Source organism: Nematolebias whitei, chromosome 20 (genome assembly GCF_014905685.2).
Source record: "Nematolebias whitei isolate Nwh7 chromosome 20, NemWhi1, whole genome shotgun sequence".
Classification (NCBI taxonomy): domain Eukaryota; kingdom Metazoa; phylum Chordata; class Actinopteri; order Cyprinodontiformes; family Rivulidae; genus Nematolebias; species Nematolebias whitei.
Genome location: NC_056517.1, coordinates 23,988,040 through 24,001,707, shown reverse-complemented (window position 1 = coordinate 24,001,707; position 13,668 = coordinate 23,988,040). Strand labels below are relative to the sequence as shown.

The window sequence follows — 13,668 nt, the reverse complement described above, 5'->3', positions numbered from 1 at the left end:
ATATATATATATATATATATATATATATAGATAGATAGATAGATAGATAGATAGATAGATAGATAGATAGATAGATAGATAGATAGATAGATAGATAAACTACTACTTACTCCTTGTACTACTATCCCTACTTTGCTGTTTTTCACTTATCTCAGGTCTTCAGGGTACGGATCCCCGCGATAAACGAGGGACTACTGTATAGCTTTATTTTTGTTGTTATGAAAATCAAGTCTAGTTTTTATGTTTATGAGGTCCTAGTAGGCCCCAAATGGCTGGAGGAAATTAAAACTGCACACTAGAAAACTAGAAGAAAAATAAACGTGGAACTCAGGAGACTTTCTGGCCAGAGGAGGCCGGTGGGGACCACTGCAAATCTATAAGGATGACCAATGCCCCGCTCACTCCTTCTCAGGTGACGTCCCTGTTAGTATATATATAAAATAAAAGCTAAGCATTTTGGTCAGAAAGAAAAGTATTCCTTGGATTTGAGTTTCCCCACAAACCAGGTCACTGGTTTGCACGTACTGTACGTTGCCTAATGCTTTTTTCCTTCACTTGACTCAGTTATTTTTCCATTAACTACTGGCAAATTACAAGCTAACCCAAGCAAAAACAAGAGCTAGGTTCAATACGAAACATAATATCCCCCACTAGTTTGAGAAAGTTAAAGGAAACAGTTCATAATGCAATAAGATTGGGGACCGCTGCTGTAAATAAACAGTTTGAACAACATATTTGACCAACAGCAACAACAACAGTAAAAACGAAAAACAAAAAAACAGACGTCAATATAGGAAGAGTAAGTTTGAGCATCGTCTGTCTTGTTCATTCTAAACTAACAAATTGCTTGTGACAGCGAGTAGCTCTAGAATGCAGAAAGCCCGTTATCATTTCATTTTTTTTCACCACTCATCTTCTTTTCTCTGTTGCACCATGCTAATTACGTTTACCCACAGAGGCAGTTTGTGTTTAGGGGCGTGAGAGTGGCCGAGACTAAGAAAGCAAACGCAGAGAATAAAGAGTGGAAAGAAATATTGATTTACAGGGGAAGGGCTGAGTGTGATTTGCCAGTCTGGTGGTTATGATGAATGGCAGACAGACTGGCATGCTAAAACTCCTCTACCCGCTTTGCTCTTCTTCCTTCTTAGTGTTGCATCTTTGCTCAATAAAAGCTTGTTTTTATCTGTTTTGCAGTGTGCCAGCTTTGCAGTACAGCAGCAAAAGCTCTGCACAGCATGAACATTAGGCTAATTTATACAGCGGTAATTAGGCCATTAGACCTGAAACAATCTGGGACCTGTAATTAGGCAAAGCGCTCAAAAAGTCAACAGCAACTCCCATTGAGCTTAGCTAAACTGTCTCTTAAAGTGTTATTTACATGTCCAAACAGCTTGAGGTCTGAGGGTAAGCAAACATGGTGAGAGGTGGGGTGAGGCGGGATTGATCAGAGGGGGGATTTTGGCATCACAGGGGAGGCGGCTTCCAGACTACTTTTACTGATATTCTGCTGAGTCTCTTCATCTTCCAACATCCTGATGGAGATCAGAGGATCTGTGTCACATTTCTGGAGCAAAGTACACAAACGTGTGTAGTCATGTAGTTCAGACACGCACTAAATATCCACAGTCATGCTTTTAGAGGATATGACACGTTTCCATAATTCATGAGTAGTTTTACATTTTGTGTACAGCAAGGTTTATTTTGTGAGCAATTATGCTCAAGTTTTTCTATTTGGCGAAGAAAGAAGTAACTTCCTACAACATTACAGTGCAAAACTTGTTTCTATGAGTTTTCTTTTCCGCATTTGTTGAATTTGTTTGTTTAAACCTGCTGCAGGTTTATTCCTACTGGTAGTTTTTGTGCAAAAGAACCATACGCATGTTTTCCATAAATCACATTAGCCATGTTTCTGTTTCACTGCAATTTAACGTGAGGTAAAATTTCAAACTGTTTCAACATAAAAAAACACAAACAAGGTTTGATTCTTTATGGTTTGAGCTAAATAAGAGTTGCACGGTCCTAACTGTGACTTCATCTCTAGCCAGCTGAAGTTTTCTTTGCGGAGGAAGAAAGTAGTCAGGTTTTCATCTTTGTTTTGAGTATATATTTAAGTTGAAGTTGTATCTTATAGTTCCTTTATCTATGACATGCTCCTTTTATACTTAGAAGTGTTGTGAAAAACAACTAAAATGCTTCTTGCATTTAATAATTTGACTTGGAAAATCAAAGATTTTTACACCAGCCCCAACCTCAAAACCCATTATCGCTGCCTGGTACTCTGTAAGTGATTGATAGCCGCAGCAATAAACTACAGTATTAATCTGCAGTAGTGCCACTTTGTACCTCATAAAATAAGTCACATACAGAGTACTATCCACCCAAGTTTCTAGTGTTTGGATGTATTAAATACACACAAAAAATGCACCACCATTGGCTAGGGGTTGCACAAATTCATTAAAAAAAAAAAGTCACCTTCAACATGGTAAAAGTCGACGTCGATTAGTCGCTGTGACGTCATAGGAACTCAAGACGCTATCATATTCACAAAAAAGTCATTTATTATTTACAAAAAAAAGAACAGCAAAACATCATGAGCGTATATTTCTGCTCCTATCATTTATCATACTGCAAAATAAGTCACAGGAAAACCAAAACTATTATTAAGCTGCAAAAGTGAAAGAAACGTGCAGCACGTAAAAAACAAAACTAAAAACAGGTTGTTTTTAGTTTTATTTTATTTAATCCACCAATGGATTAAATAAAATAAAAACCATCACACACCACCCTGCTCCCCAGTGTTTATTTTAATTTTATTTAATCCACCAGTGGATTAAATAAAATAAAAACCACCGCACACCACCACGCACCGGTGGATTCCACCACCACCCGAACCCCTGTTTTGTTTTTTTATTTTTTTAATCCACCAGTGGATTAAATAAAAGCAAAACCACCGCGCACAAACACCGTCTACCACCGCACACCGATGGATTCCACCACCACTCGCTCCCCTGTTTTTATTTTTATCTTATTTAATCCACCAGTAGATTAAATAAAATAAAAACCACCGTGCACCACTGCGCACCACCACGCACCACTGCACACCGGTGGATTCCACCACTGCCCACGTCCCTATTTTTATTTTTATTTTATTTAATCCACCAGTTTATTAAACAATGGTAGACTAGTCGATCCAACACCTTCCATTGGCTTGAATTACTAATACCGATAGTATAACAATCAAATCTTACTGGTTTTATGACCAAACAGACAAAGTTGTGAGCGACATCATTCCCAGAGCTGAGTTTTGACTCTGAGGTAAATAAAATGCAACAATTACAACATAGTGATGCACAACTTGCCTATACTGCCCCTACTGTGTTTATTAGCCCCAAACCAGCAAATGGAAAAACCTGAAACGCCATTTTCTCTGAAGTCCACTTCAGATTTACTTGGCCGGTAGATGAAGTCACAGCTAAAGCAATCGTTTTCGAGTAAAGGCTTTCCCATCACAGAAACTTTTTGCGTTGGAGCTGCTTCTGTTTTTTGTTTAAAGGAAGGAAGTTGCATGCAAGGGAAGACACAAACAACTTGTGTGGATGAGTTCTAATGTAGCAAACAATTTAAAGAACAAATTAATCCTCTGCTTCTGTTTCTAGGAACCAAACATGGTTAATATTAGTTGACATGGGTTTTTGTTTTGTTTTTTAAATAAAGCAGACTGTTCATCTACTCAGACCTGCAAAACCTTTCAAAGGAAACATCGGAGTTAGAAATTAAAAACTGCATGGAGTAATTCATTTAAATATCTCATGAGAAAGCCATCAGGCATAAAGCCAAAAAAAAAAAAAAAACAGCCTTGTCTTTTTTAATTTTTTACACAGTAAACTTCTTGCATGCTTTCACTTTTGGTAAAAGAGCATGAAGTGTTGGACCTTTGTACACGTTCAAATCTGCAAACACAGAAAGTGTTTAGAGTCTTTGCACGCTCTGCAAACTGTTGCAGTGCTTCAGCGTGGGCCTCGCTGCAGACGAGCGTGCCTGAGCAGTGAGCTCATGAGCCAGGGGAGAGAGGTGGCATAATGAAATCTGGCAGCCGCAGCTCCAGAGCAGGCTTCATATGTTCCACATTAGCAATTCACAAACCTCTGGAGCAGGCCCCGGCAGCCTTTTTCTCACTCCGCCTTAGTCACTTATGACAGTCTGTCACTGGCTCTTTGTGCTCTCGCAGCGGAGCATCGATGAGGAGTGCTCTGTTTATAGAGGAGAGTTTCATCCTCGGCTGCGGGTGACACTCTGCTCGAGCAGAGTCAGTGAACCTTCACCAAAGCCGAGAAAGAGCCCAGGTGTAGCCGTCAAGACAATAAACTTACACTGCTGACTTGACAACAAAAGGGAAAAGAGAGAAATTGTTTGTATTACCAAAAACTAAATCAGAATTGCAAGTGACAGCTAAAATTCTCCACAAGTAATATGTCACCTGCTGCACTTTCCAAAGCAGAGTCAAGAGTGTGGCAAAAACTCCTATTAGGAGCCAAGATTAAGCAGTGAGGATAAAATGATATGCTTTAGGCTTTATCCTCCACCTTCTCTGGGAACCAATCAAGTGTCCAATAAAGGACAAGGCAATTACCGTTCTGTCTCCCTATAATGAAGGGGAAGCTGGCTTTTGGTCCCGAACATGGTTCGCTTGTGTGGAATTAGAATTAATGAGTTTGGTCAAAGTTTGCCTCTAATTGCCCTTTCATTAAGACCCATTTGTTATCATTTCTTAATAGCTTCGTAAAAGACGGCCTAAAAAGGGAAAAATTGCACTGGGGTGATTAGCAAGAGCTTAAAAGTGTTTTGAAAAACTGATCACACGTGGAAAGTGATGAAAATATAACTTTAGCTCTGTTTTGTTTTAAATATTCTGTACATTAGTGCCTGCCACTGACAGCATTAGCATCAACTGTTGGAGTCAACCCTCTTTGTTAGCAAAATATCTCAATAACCATTGAACATATTTCATTTACGGTAAATTCTGAAAAAATAATTCTTGGATGGACACCAACAACTAAATAAGCTAATTCAAGATGGCCTCTGCAGCTAATTCGCTTTAGATGTTTTTACAGTTTTTACAGATGTTAGGCCAAAACTTGGTGTGGTAGAAGCTGTGGATCATTCACAAATACTTGGACCATACTCTGACATCTTGTAAAGTTTAATCAAAATGGCTACAACTCAACCTAAAATAATTTTAGTTTAAAGCTTGGTGATGGGCGATATTCATTGTTTAACAGATTTCAAGGCCTTTAATTAACCCTTTTATCTGCTGTAACAACATCCTGATGCATGCTCAATAATCCAGGTAAAAAAAATTCTAACAAAGTTAAAACAGGTCCTCCAGACGGATTTAAAAAAAAGTTATTGAAATGTTTCATCTTTTATCCAAAGGACTTCTTCAGTCTGAGGAGCTGCAGTAAACTCAGTCTTATAAATAGCACCTTCTCATAATGGACCAACCAGTTTGCTGTTGACATCCAGAACTATCTGTTCACATGATAAAGGAGGACCATCAGCCTAATGACCGATCGTTAATACCCTAATGGTTGCTTGCTGTTCACAGGGGCTGAGTGATACTAGCAATAACAGCATTGTAAGAAGGTGACAATTGGACACAGAGGCCTCTGCCCATGTTTATAACAATGGATGGGTTCTCTTCACAAAGATGGCTTCCTTTACTTCTCTCTCAAATCATTGTCCCTCTCTATCAAGAATGTGCACATCTTCTTCCCTGCAGATGAGTGTAGACCACAGAGTTCTGGCCTGATGATGTTGCTCTTCTGTGCTGGAACATCCCTTTGGCTAGTGGCTGTTAATGCCCCTTTTCCATTAGTACCGGTACGTACCGGTACTAATGGAAAAGGGGCATTAGTTTCCCCGATGTAAGACTGATCACAGCCCTCCTGACACTGAACAGCATAGTATTACTCTGTTGGTGCCGTGGGACTGGATCTCTGAGATTTTCTTTTTTTTTAATCCATCCAGAGGACCTGACTTAACTTTCATTCAGTAACAATGTTTAAATCTGTAGTCAATTTGATGCATGCAGCCAGGGAAAAACTATATGTTGTTCTTTATGAATGTGTCAGCTGTTTTGGTGTGTGGTCACAGTACAAAAGCAAAAACCGTGTCTTTTGGTTTACGCTTTCATTCTCGCTGTATTCCATATCAGAGGACGAGAATGCTCCTAAACATCCAGAAGAGCAGGGCCAATTTAGTCTTCAGCATAAACCGTAAAGAGTCCCTACAGGAAACACTGGAGATGAATTGCAGTGTGGAGGCCCCCTCCCAACTTTCTTTTTGCTCTGTTCTTTGTGACTGTATATGTTCCCTCTAGTGACATGGGGCTGTTTGCCTTGCTAATGGAGAGCTGTGCTGGTGTAAAAGAGGTGGCACTCTCTGTTTAGACAGAGCCGCGGTAAAGTAAACTTGTGAGATTGATTTAAATAAACCTCAGTGGAACGGCTCGCCGAGCAGCGACGTTGTTGGAGAAGCAAGGGAGGGAGGGAAGGAGTGATGAAGGAGGAAGAAAACGAGTCCAGTCCGTGCACAGGGCTGTGCTGAGTGAGTACCTCCTGAGACATAAACAAAAGGGGTCTGGGTAATTCAAAAAGGAGTGGTGGATGTGGGAGTGGAGGTTTGCAAAAGGTTACAGGGTAGTCTTTTACAACCCATATTCTGACAATGTTGAGACATTGTGTAAAAAATATGAATAAAAACAGAATGGAATCGTTTGCATATCTCATAAACTCATGTTTTATTCACCAAGGAATATAATAATAAACATTTCAAATGTTTAAGAAATTGTACATTTCTTTGGGGAAAAGTAAGATAATTTTGAGCAACACATCTTATACATTTTGGAATAACGGCATCAAAAAGCTGTAAAAATATTTGGTATGAATAAGAAACAGCTGGAAAAGCATTTTGTAACAAATTATGTTAATTGGCAACAGGTCAGTAATAGAACTAGGTGTAAAAAGAGCATTTTAGAGAAACTGAATAGTTTAGGAAAAAGACTGGCAGAGGTTCACCTATCTGCAAAACAACATCAGAATAATGTTTTTCAATAGGAAAACTGGGGAGACTGAATATCCCATCATTTAAATTTCATTTTATCAAAAGATTTTAAGAATCTGGAGAAATCTCTGTGCACAAAGGTCAAGGAAAAGTCATATGTGAACATCATTCAGAAGCACTGCTGTCCTCTCTCAGACAAGACTCTTAAAATGGACATAGGCAAAGTGGAAAACTGGTAAAAAAAAAATCTAAATTCAAAATGTTGTCATCCACCGATGCCCCTTAGAGACTCGGTTGGCTCAGAGGAGAGTCTGGCAAACCATCAGGCAGCTGAGGAGGGGAAAGCAGCTCTTTACCAACATTGTGTTCAGTGAAAGTGTGCCGTTGATCTCAACCAGTGATGTCATTAGGAGGTGGACGGAATTATATACATTGTTTAGAAGAACACACTCTGATCCAGACAATGTCTTTTTCAAAGAAAGCCTTACATATTTCAGCAAGACAATGTTAAACAGCATACTGCATTCAAAAAAAGCATGGCTTCATATTAGAAGAGTTCAGTTGCTGAAGTGGTCTTCCTACAGTTCACACCTTCTCACAAGTTAAAAACAATTCATGCAATGTTCAAGTCAGTAAAGAAGACCCAGAACTGTTGAGTCTTCTAGAATCCTAAATAAATCAGAGCGGAATGGGACAACACAACTTGCCAAAACTCCCAGCGACTGGTCTCCTCAGTTTCTTGATGTTAACAGGCTGTTGTTAAAAGATGAAGAGATGTTTCACAGTGGAAAATGTGGCTCTGCTACAAGTTTTTTGAATGTTGTTGTGGGGTTAAATGTAAAAAGTATCTTGTTCTTTTCAAATAATACTACCATTTCTTAGTTTAAACATTTCATATGTCTACTATATTCCATTGTGAATAAAATAGGGGTTTATGAGATTGGCAAATTTTGTTTTTACTTACTTTTTACACAACCTCTCAACTTTTGGGGAAATGAGGATGTAATGTAGCTCAGCTTGTAATCTTTCACCTCATCCCCAATTGCCTGAGATGACAGAGGTTCATACAAAGTTCCTGCTATGCGGGCAGGGATGAGCTAGATTAGAGAACATGAATTTTTTACGAGCCTCGAGCCGATACATAACACATAGTGTAAACCTGAAAGGTTCATTTCCGAGTCTGACAGCCAAGGGCCGAATGCCCAGGAGTGGAGCTGCGTAGAGTAAACAGATCAGATTCTGCCCTCGTCTGCTGCGAGCTCATTCAAGCCTCCCTCCCTCTGCAGCTCTGAGATCAGCCAATGTTGGCCCAGCCAAAAAAACATCAGGAGAAAACTATCAAACAGACAGAGCTGCAGCAGTCAGATACACGCCAGAGCTTCATGGAGAAGGATTTTACCACTTATCTCCGATACTGTGCGCGTCGGATTAAAACTCCTGCATCGCGTCAAAAAGTTTGTTTTCACTTGTTAGAAGCTTCAGTTCTGCTGCAAGTGATAGGGTATGAACGGGCGGCACTAAAAATTATACACCGTACCTCAATTAAAACTCAGAACTGTCCATTTAAAAGCATGGATACCCACGACAAACTGAAAACAATCCTCAAACTTTTCCTTTCTTGCTGACTAATCTTCAGACATGCTTATCGCTCGGGGCTGAAAGGGAAAAGGCGGACATGATAAGACAGTTGTACTTCAAACCTATGCATTTCTTTGATAAATGCTAAGCCCTTCATATATTCATCTACTCGGACAAAAACAAGATAACTGCGTGTGAGTGAACTCACAACCGTAATTGTTGGCCTGCCTGATGTGCATCATGTTGTTTGTGCTAATTTATCCAGCATGTCAGAGTCAGTTTATCACTCGAGGGGATTGCAACAGCCTGTTAAAACAACTTTATAATTCTGGTTGTCACTCTATGGAAACCTTTTAAGTTTAGTTAAAAATACTAAAGTTGCATCAGTCAGGTGGTTTGACGAGAGGGCCTGTGACAAAATTGGGACTTAATAATTGAAAGATGAGGTTTAAGACAAAAGAGGGTCAAATTTTCTTTTAAACTGCATCACATGAAAACTCTGTGTTAAACTCAGCACGACTTGTTTTCTACTGACAACGATAGAATTGAATTGTTTGTGTGACAGTATGTAAGATATCATTTGTATTAACTGTTTACTCAAAAGCTCGGGACTATTTCTTTTTAAGAACATTTCCATCTTAGACCACAAAGCCTGACTTACTGCACACAAATGGGCCTTTAGGAGCCAAATATGCATTTTAATTTTTTTTTAAAAATGGAGTCAAAGTTGGTGAATCATTTTTTTTAATCCAACTGCGTTTTTGTTTTTCTGTTGATCCATTACTTTTTGATTGATACCTGATACAATATTCGATTTTGCTGAATTCTTGTGTTAGTGCTGACGAATATTCAGTTTTGTACATGTGATGTCAGCGCCTCAACTTTTCATCCATTTGCTTCTTTAAAGGGTTTTTTTAGGATTAAAATCTAACGCTGCAGAGTAACAAGCACAGGTCAAATATCTTTCTGATTGCTGCCGTTTTATTTCAAGCTGGTAATAAACCTCCCGGTGAATGAATGCATGATGAGGTAAGCAGACCTGGATCAACACCTGCTGTTCTACCCTGAGCTGCAGCTGCGTTTGTCATTTCCCAACACTTGTAGAGCGGCTTGGCACCCCACCGTTTGGCCATCTGCCTACTTGGCTCAAATGTTTACAAGGAAAATAAGAAGTAAAAACACATATCTCGCAGCGTTCAACTTGTTGCGTGAAGCTCGACAGATGTTGACACATGCTTTGCCTCGGGTGGTGAAACACAACTTGGCCTCAGTAACAGGCAGTAAAGCCGCACGTGCTTCAAGGGTGAGATACGAACAAAGATGTAATTCTCTTTTGCTCTTTCTGGGCATTTTAGTTTCACAGCTCAGCACTTATTTGAAATTCCTACTTATGATTTGCAAGTTTCGACTTGCCCGACACCGGAGAAGTCAGTGTTCCGGCTCCCAAATCATGACTTAGATATATTTTTTTTTTTTTAGGTTTACAGAGCTAAGGTTAGAAGACGAGTGAATATTCAGTGTGATGGTAATGCAACAGCTTCTATTTCAGGAGTAAAAATAGATAAAAGCTTGAAAGCACATATTATGCAAATGTGATGTTTAATCAGGAAGGGAGAAAAGAAGCCTATGGATTCTCTCTGGTGGTTGTGACAAAACACTCAGATGGTAAAGGATGTTTTTGTTCTCGTTTGTCGTACTTAAATGTCCTTTGTACAAAACCATATTATGCTTGGCAGGGTGAGAAAAGTGCCGTTTGGCTGCTTTTCTTTTGGTTATTTACTGCAGTTTCTTTTGAGTTTTGTCAGCCTTGAGAGGTTTACAAAGACTTCCTTTGCGAACACTTTGGAGCAGTGCAGTTTTTAGCTCAACGAGGTCTCCTTTGGGTGGGTCTGCTAAAAGATAGCCATCAACCACTGCCTTTCATTACAGCTATTGAGATTAAGGAAAGAATGATATCACATAGAAAAAATAAAAAGCATTGCATTCCTTGAAGGAATGCATATTGCCCATCTTATGTTGAGGAATGATAAAGATGTATAGTTTTGGCCAAAACTTGAAAATAACATAATGCTCAGTCTTATGCGGTATTGTGAGATGTCATGCTCAGTGTTGTGAATAACTCTCAACTATTACCATATCAAACTTTAGCTCAATATCTGTAAATTTGAATCAACTGTATCTATTTTTTTTAGGTTGCTATCAAAAATCTAATAGAAGTGCACCCAATAGCTACTTTCTGCAAGTTTCATTATATAGGTTCAGTCTTTCTTGAGATATTATGGTAACAGACAAACACACATGTCCGGAGCCTTTAGGCCTTCAGCTTGAGGCAGCGGATGATAGATTTGCTGAAAATTTACAATGTCCTGCAAAGTTTAAACCAAATTGTGTTTTTTTTCTCTTTTCTTTTTCTACACAGCTGCTCCACAGTTCTTTCCCACCTTCCATCCCCCTGTGCCAATCGACGACAGACACACCCAGGGACGCTACATCTATGAGCCATCCCCCATTCCCCCACTTCATATGTAAGTGTCTCAAAGTGATCACACACCCTCAAGCTACAAGCCTCACGACACAAATATTGCTGACTGCATTCGGCTGATAAAAATCTAGCTGCAAAACTTCCTTCCTCTTCAGGGCATCTATTCCTCGTGGGTGCCTCTCTCTTTGCCTTTCAGGATCAAAGGATGTGGCCTCTCTGCGTGCGCAACATGATCCGCATGTCAGAGACACGCAAATGAACATGTGTCAGAGATATGAAAATAAGAGCGGGGCGATGGGGGAGCCTGGGCGCACGCGATTCTCGTATGAGCAATGATCAAGCCCTGTCAAGAGGAGGATGCAATGCCTCTGCTGACAGATGGGCTCCTGGAACAAACTGTTGCACCTCATCCCGTCACACTCACGTTCAGTCGATCAAGTATTAAGTCAGGTAAAACACAGATCCATTCTCATTAGTCGGACCAGTTGTTTGGTCTGAATCGGACAACTTTTACTGTAGTTGTCTTGTATGTCCGTGGAGTGATTCTGGTGGTACTCACCAGGTCAACAGAGAACTTCAGAGCACTCCAGCTCACTTTTCTCAACCTCTTCAACTCTTTCTTTTGCCTCTCCTGATCTTCATCATTTGTATTCTTTGCATCCGTACCCTGAGTACTGCAAGGAAATGCTTCATTGTCCTTGCGCTGCTTGTTTCCTGGGAAAAGACACGAAGGAAGTGATCATTTCGCGACAAGGACAAATTGGACGGGGCAGCTACTTGGGCCGCATTATTTTTGATGTTCTTCATCATTATCAACTCCCCCTCCTACCCTCCTTTTTCCTCCTCCTCCTCCAAGAGTCATATCTCTCCCTTGCTGATGTGCCACTAAGCATAATGAATTTTTTATGTACCCCTCCACCTCCGGTCCACCGCACCTTTCAACCTCTCATTCTCCTGCTTCGGCAGAGGAAGAAAGGAAGGAAAAAAAAAAAGAGGGAGGTGATTGATGCCCTGTGTCACCGCAAAACAAAATGGCAAATATAATTTAGTATTTAGCTTATGTGGAGATAATGGGAGCGAACACGCGCAGGCAACGCAGGCTCAAACAAACTGTCGGGGCTTGTTATCCGTCAGGAGCGCTTTGGAATGACGTGGAGCGCAGGTTAGGGAGGGAGAAAGAAAAATGAGTAGAGGGACAACACTGAGCCAGGGAATTGAATTAAGTGGGGGAGAAATTACACAGCGGCGGTGTCTTCAGTCACTCCGTTTGGACAGGAGTTACCTGCACGCTGTCAGTGGAGATACGGTCATGCTCTGCCGCGTTACTTAAGGCCTTTTTATCCAAACCATTAAGCTTTGAGCTGTTTAATATGACATGCCACGTTGAGGGAAACTATTTGTCATGATTATAAGGCGGCTGTTCACTAGCCAGGCCTATTAAAATTGACTCTGTGAGCACACTGTCATCCACTTTATCTATGAGCTTACATGCTCCAACCTTCTTTTGAGCCTAGAAGCAATATTGCACGCTTGATTAAAAAAGCAGCACCGGGTTCCCCGGTGAGAAGAAGCACTCATCACATGTGGTATTACAGAAACCACCTGATGGCAAATTGGAGTTAATTGTGCGCCCAGGTTTCGTGCAAGTTCGAGCTGTGGCTGAACTTTACGAGCAGCCAAAAACCAACTCTCTGCCAGCACTTGAAGCTTCACACTCTGTTCAGTATTGCTCCTTGTAGCTGGTTCAAGGAAAAAACGGCAGTCGATGTTTAGCTGTCGTTTCAGGGAAACAGAGGACAAGAGGCGGCTTATGGAGAAATATTGAATTGTTTTAAGACAAGTTCTCCTCCGTGTGCAGAATTAATCGTTATTAGCCCTCTCAAAGATATGCCTAAGTACACAGGGACCATTATTGCAGTACTTCCCCATGCAACCTCTCATTACGGCCTGTAATTACAGTTGGGTTAGCCCCGCGGCAGTTCCATCAATCCCGTCAGCTTCCCCCCGCTGCGCGCACGACCCAACCACCACCGAGGCTACCGAAGCTGGATAGAAAAACACTGCAAATGCCCAGCAGCTTGTTTTCTCTCCACCACCACGACACATCCACCATTCGTACGTGGCAAATGAACAGAATCACATCCTATTACTGTGAAGGGCCTAATTGAAACATGTTTATTTATGGCCCTCGTTTTCAGACAAGGAGCGGGCGTTAGCTGCGCAGCTAACAGGCTCCAGCGATATGAGGCGGTGGAATTAAATTAAAAGCTCATAAAATGAAATATGCTCTGTATTAGCTGTTTGACACTTAATTTGCCTTCAAATGAGCAGAGGAAATCACAAATTAACTGTCCTTTGTTGTTTTTTTGCCTTCTTTACCTCACCTCCTCTCCTCTATTAGACAAAGGAGAGTGCAATTACAGACAGAGGCTAATTTTTTAGTTTATGAATTCTTGTGGGGAAGGTACCAACGTGCCAATATTAAATCCTTGGGTTCAAGGGAGGGGCTGGGGGGGCGTACATTCTTTACTTGAAAACTTGGCTGT

General features: G+C 40.6%; 1 protein-coding gene across 1 annotated transcript in view; it reads left to right on the top strand.

Moving 5' to 3' along the window:
• The window catches only part of gli3 (GLI family zinc finger 3), a 128,955-nt gene that overhangs the window by 67,110 nt on the left and 48,177 nt on the right, over positions 1-13,668 (top strand). Inside the window, exons 4-5 of the mRNA XM_037694449.1 lie at positions 11,060-11,165; positions 11,319-11,329. Coding sequence (XP_037550377.1) covers positions 11,060-11,165; positions 11,319-11,329 — 117 coding nt within the window. The remainder of the gene's footprint in view (positions 1-11,059; positions 11,166-11,318; positions 11,330-13,668) is intronic.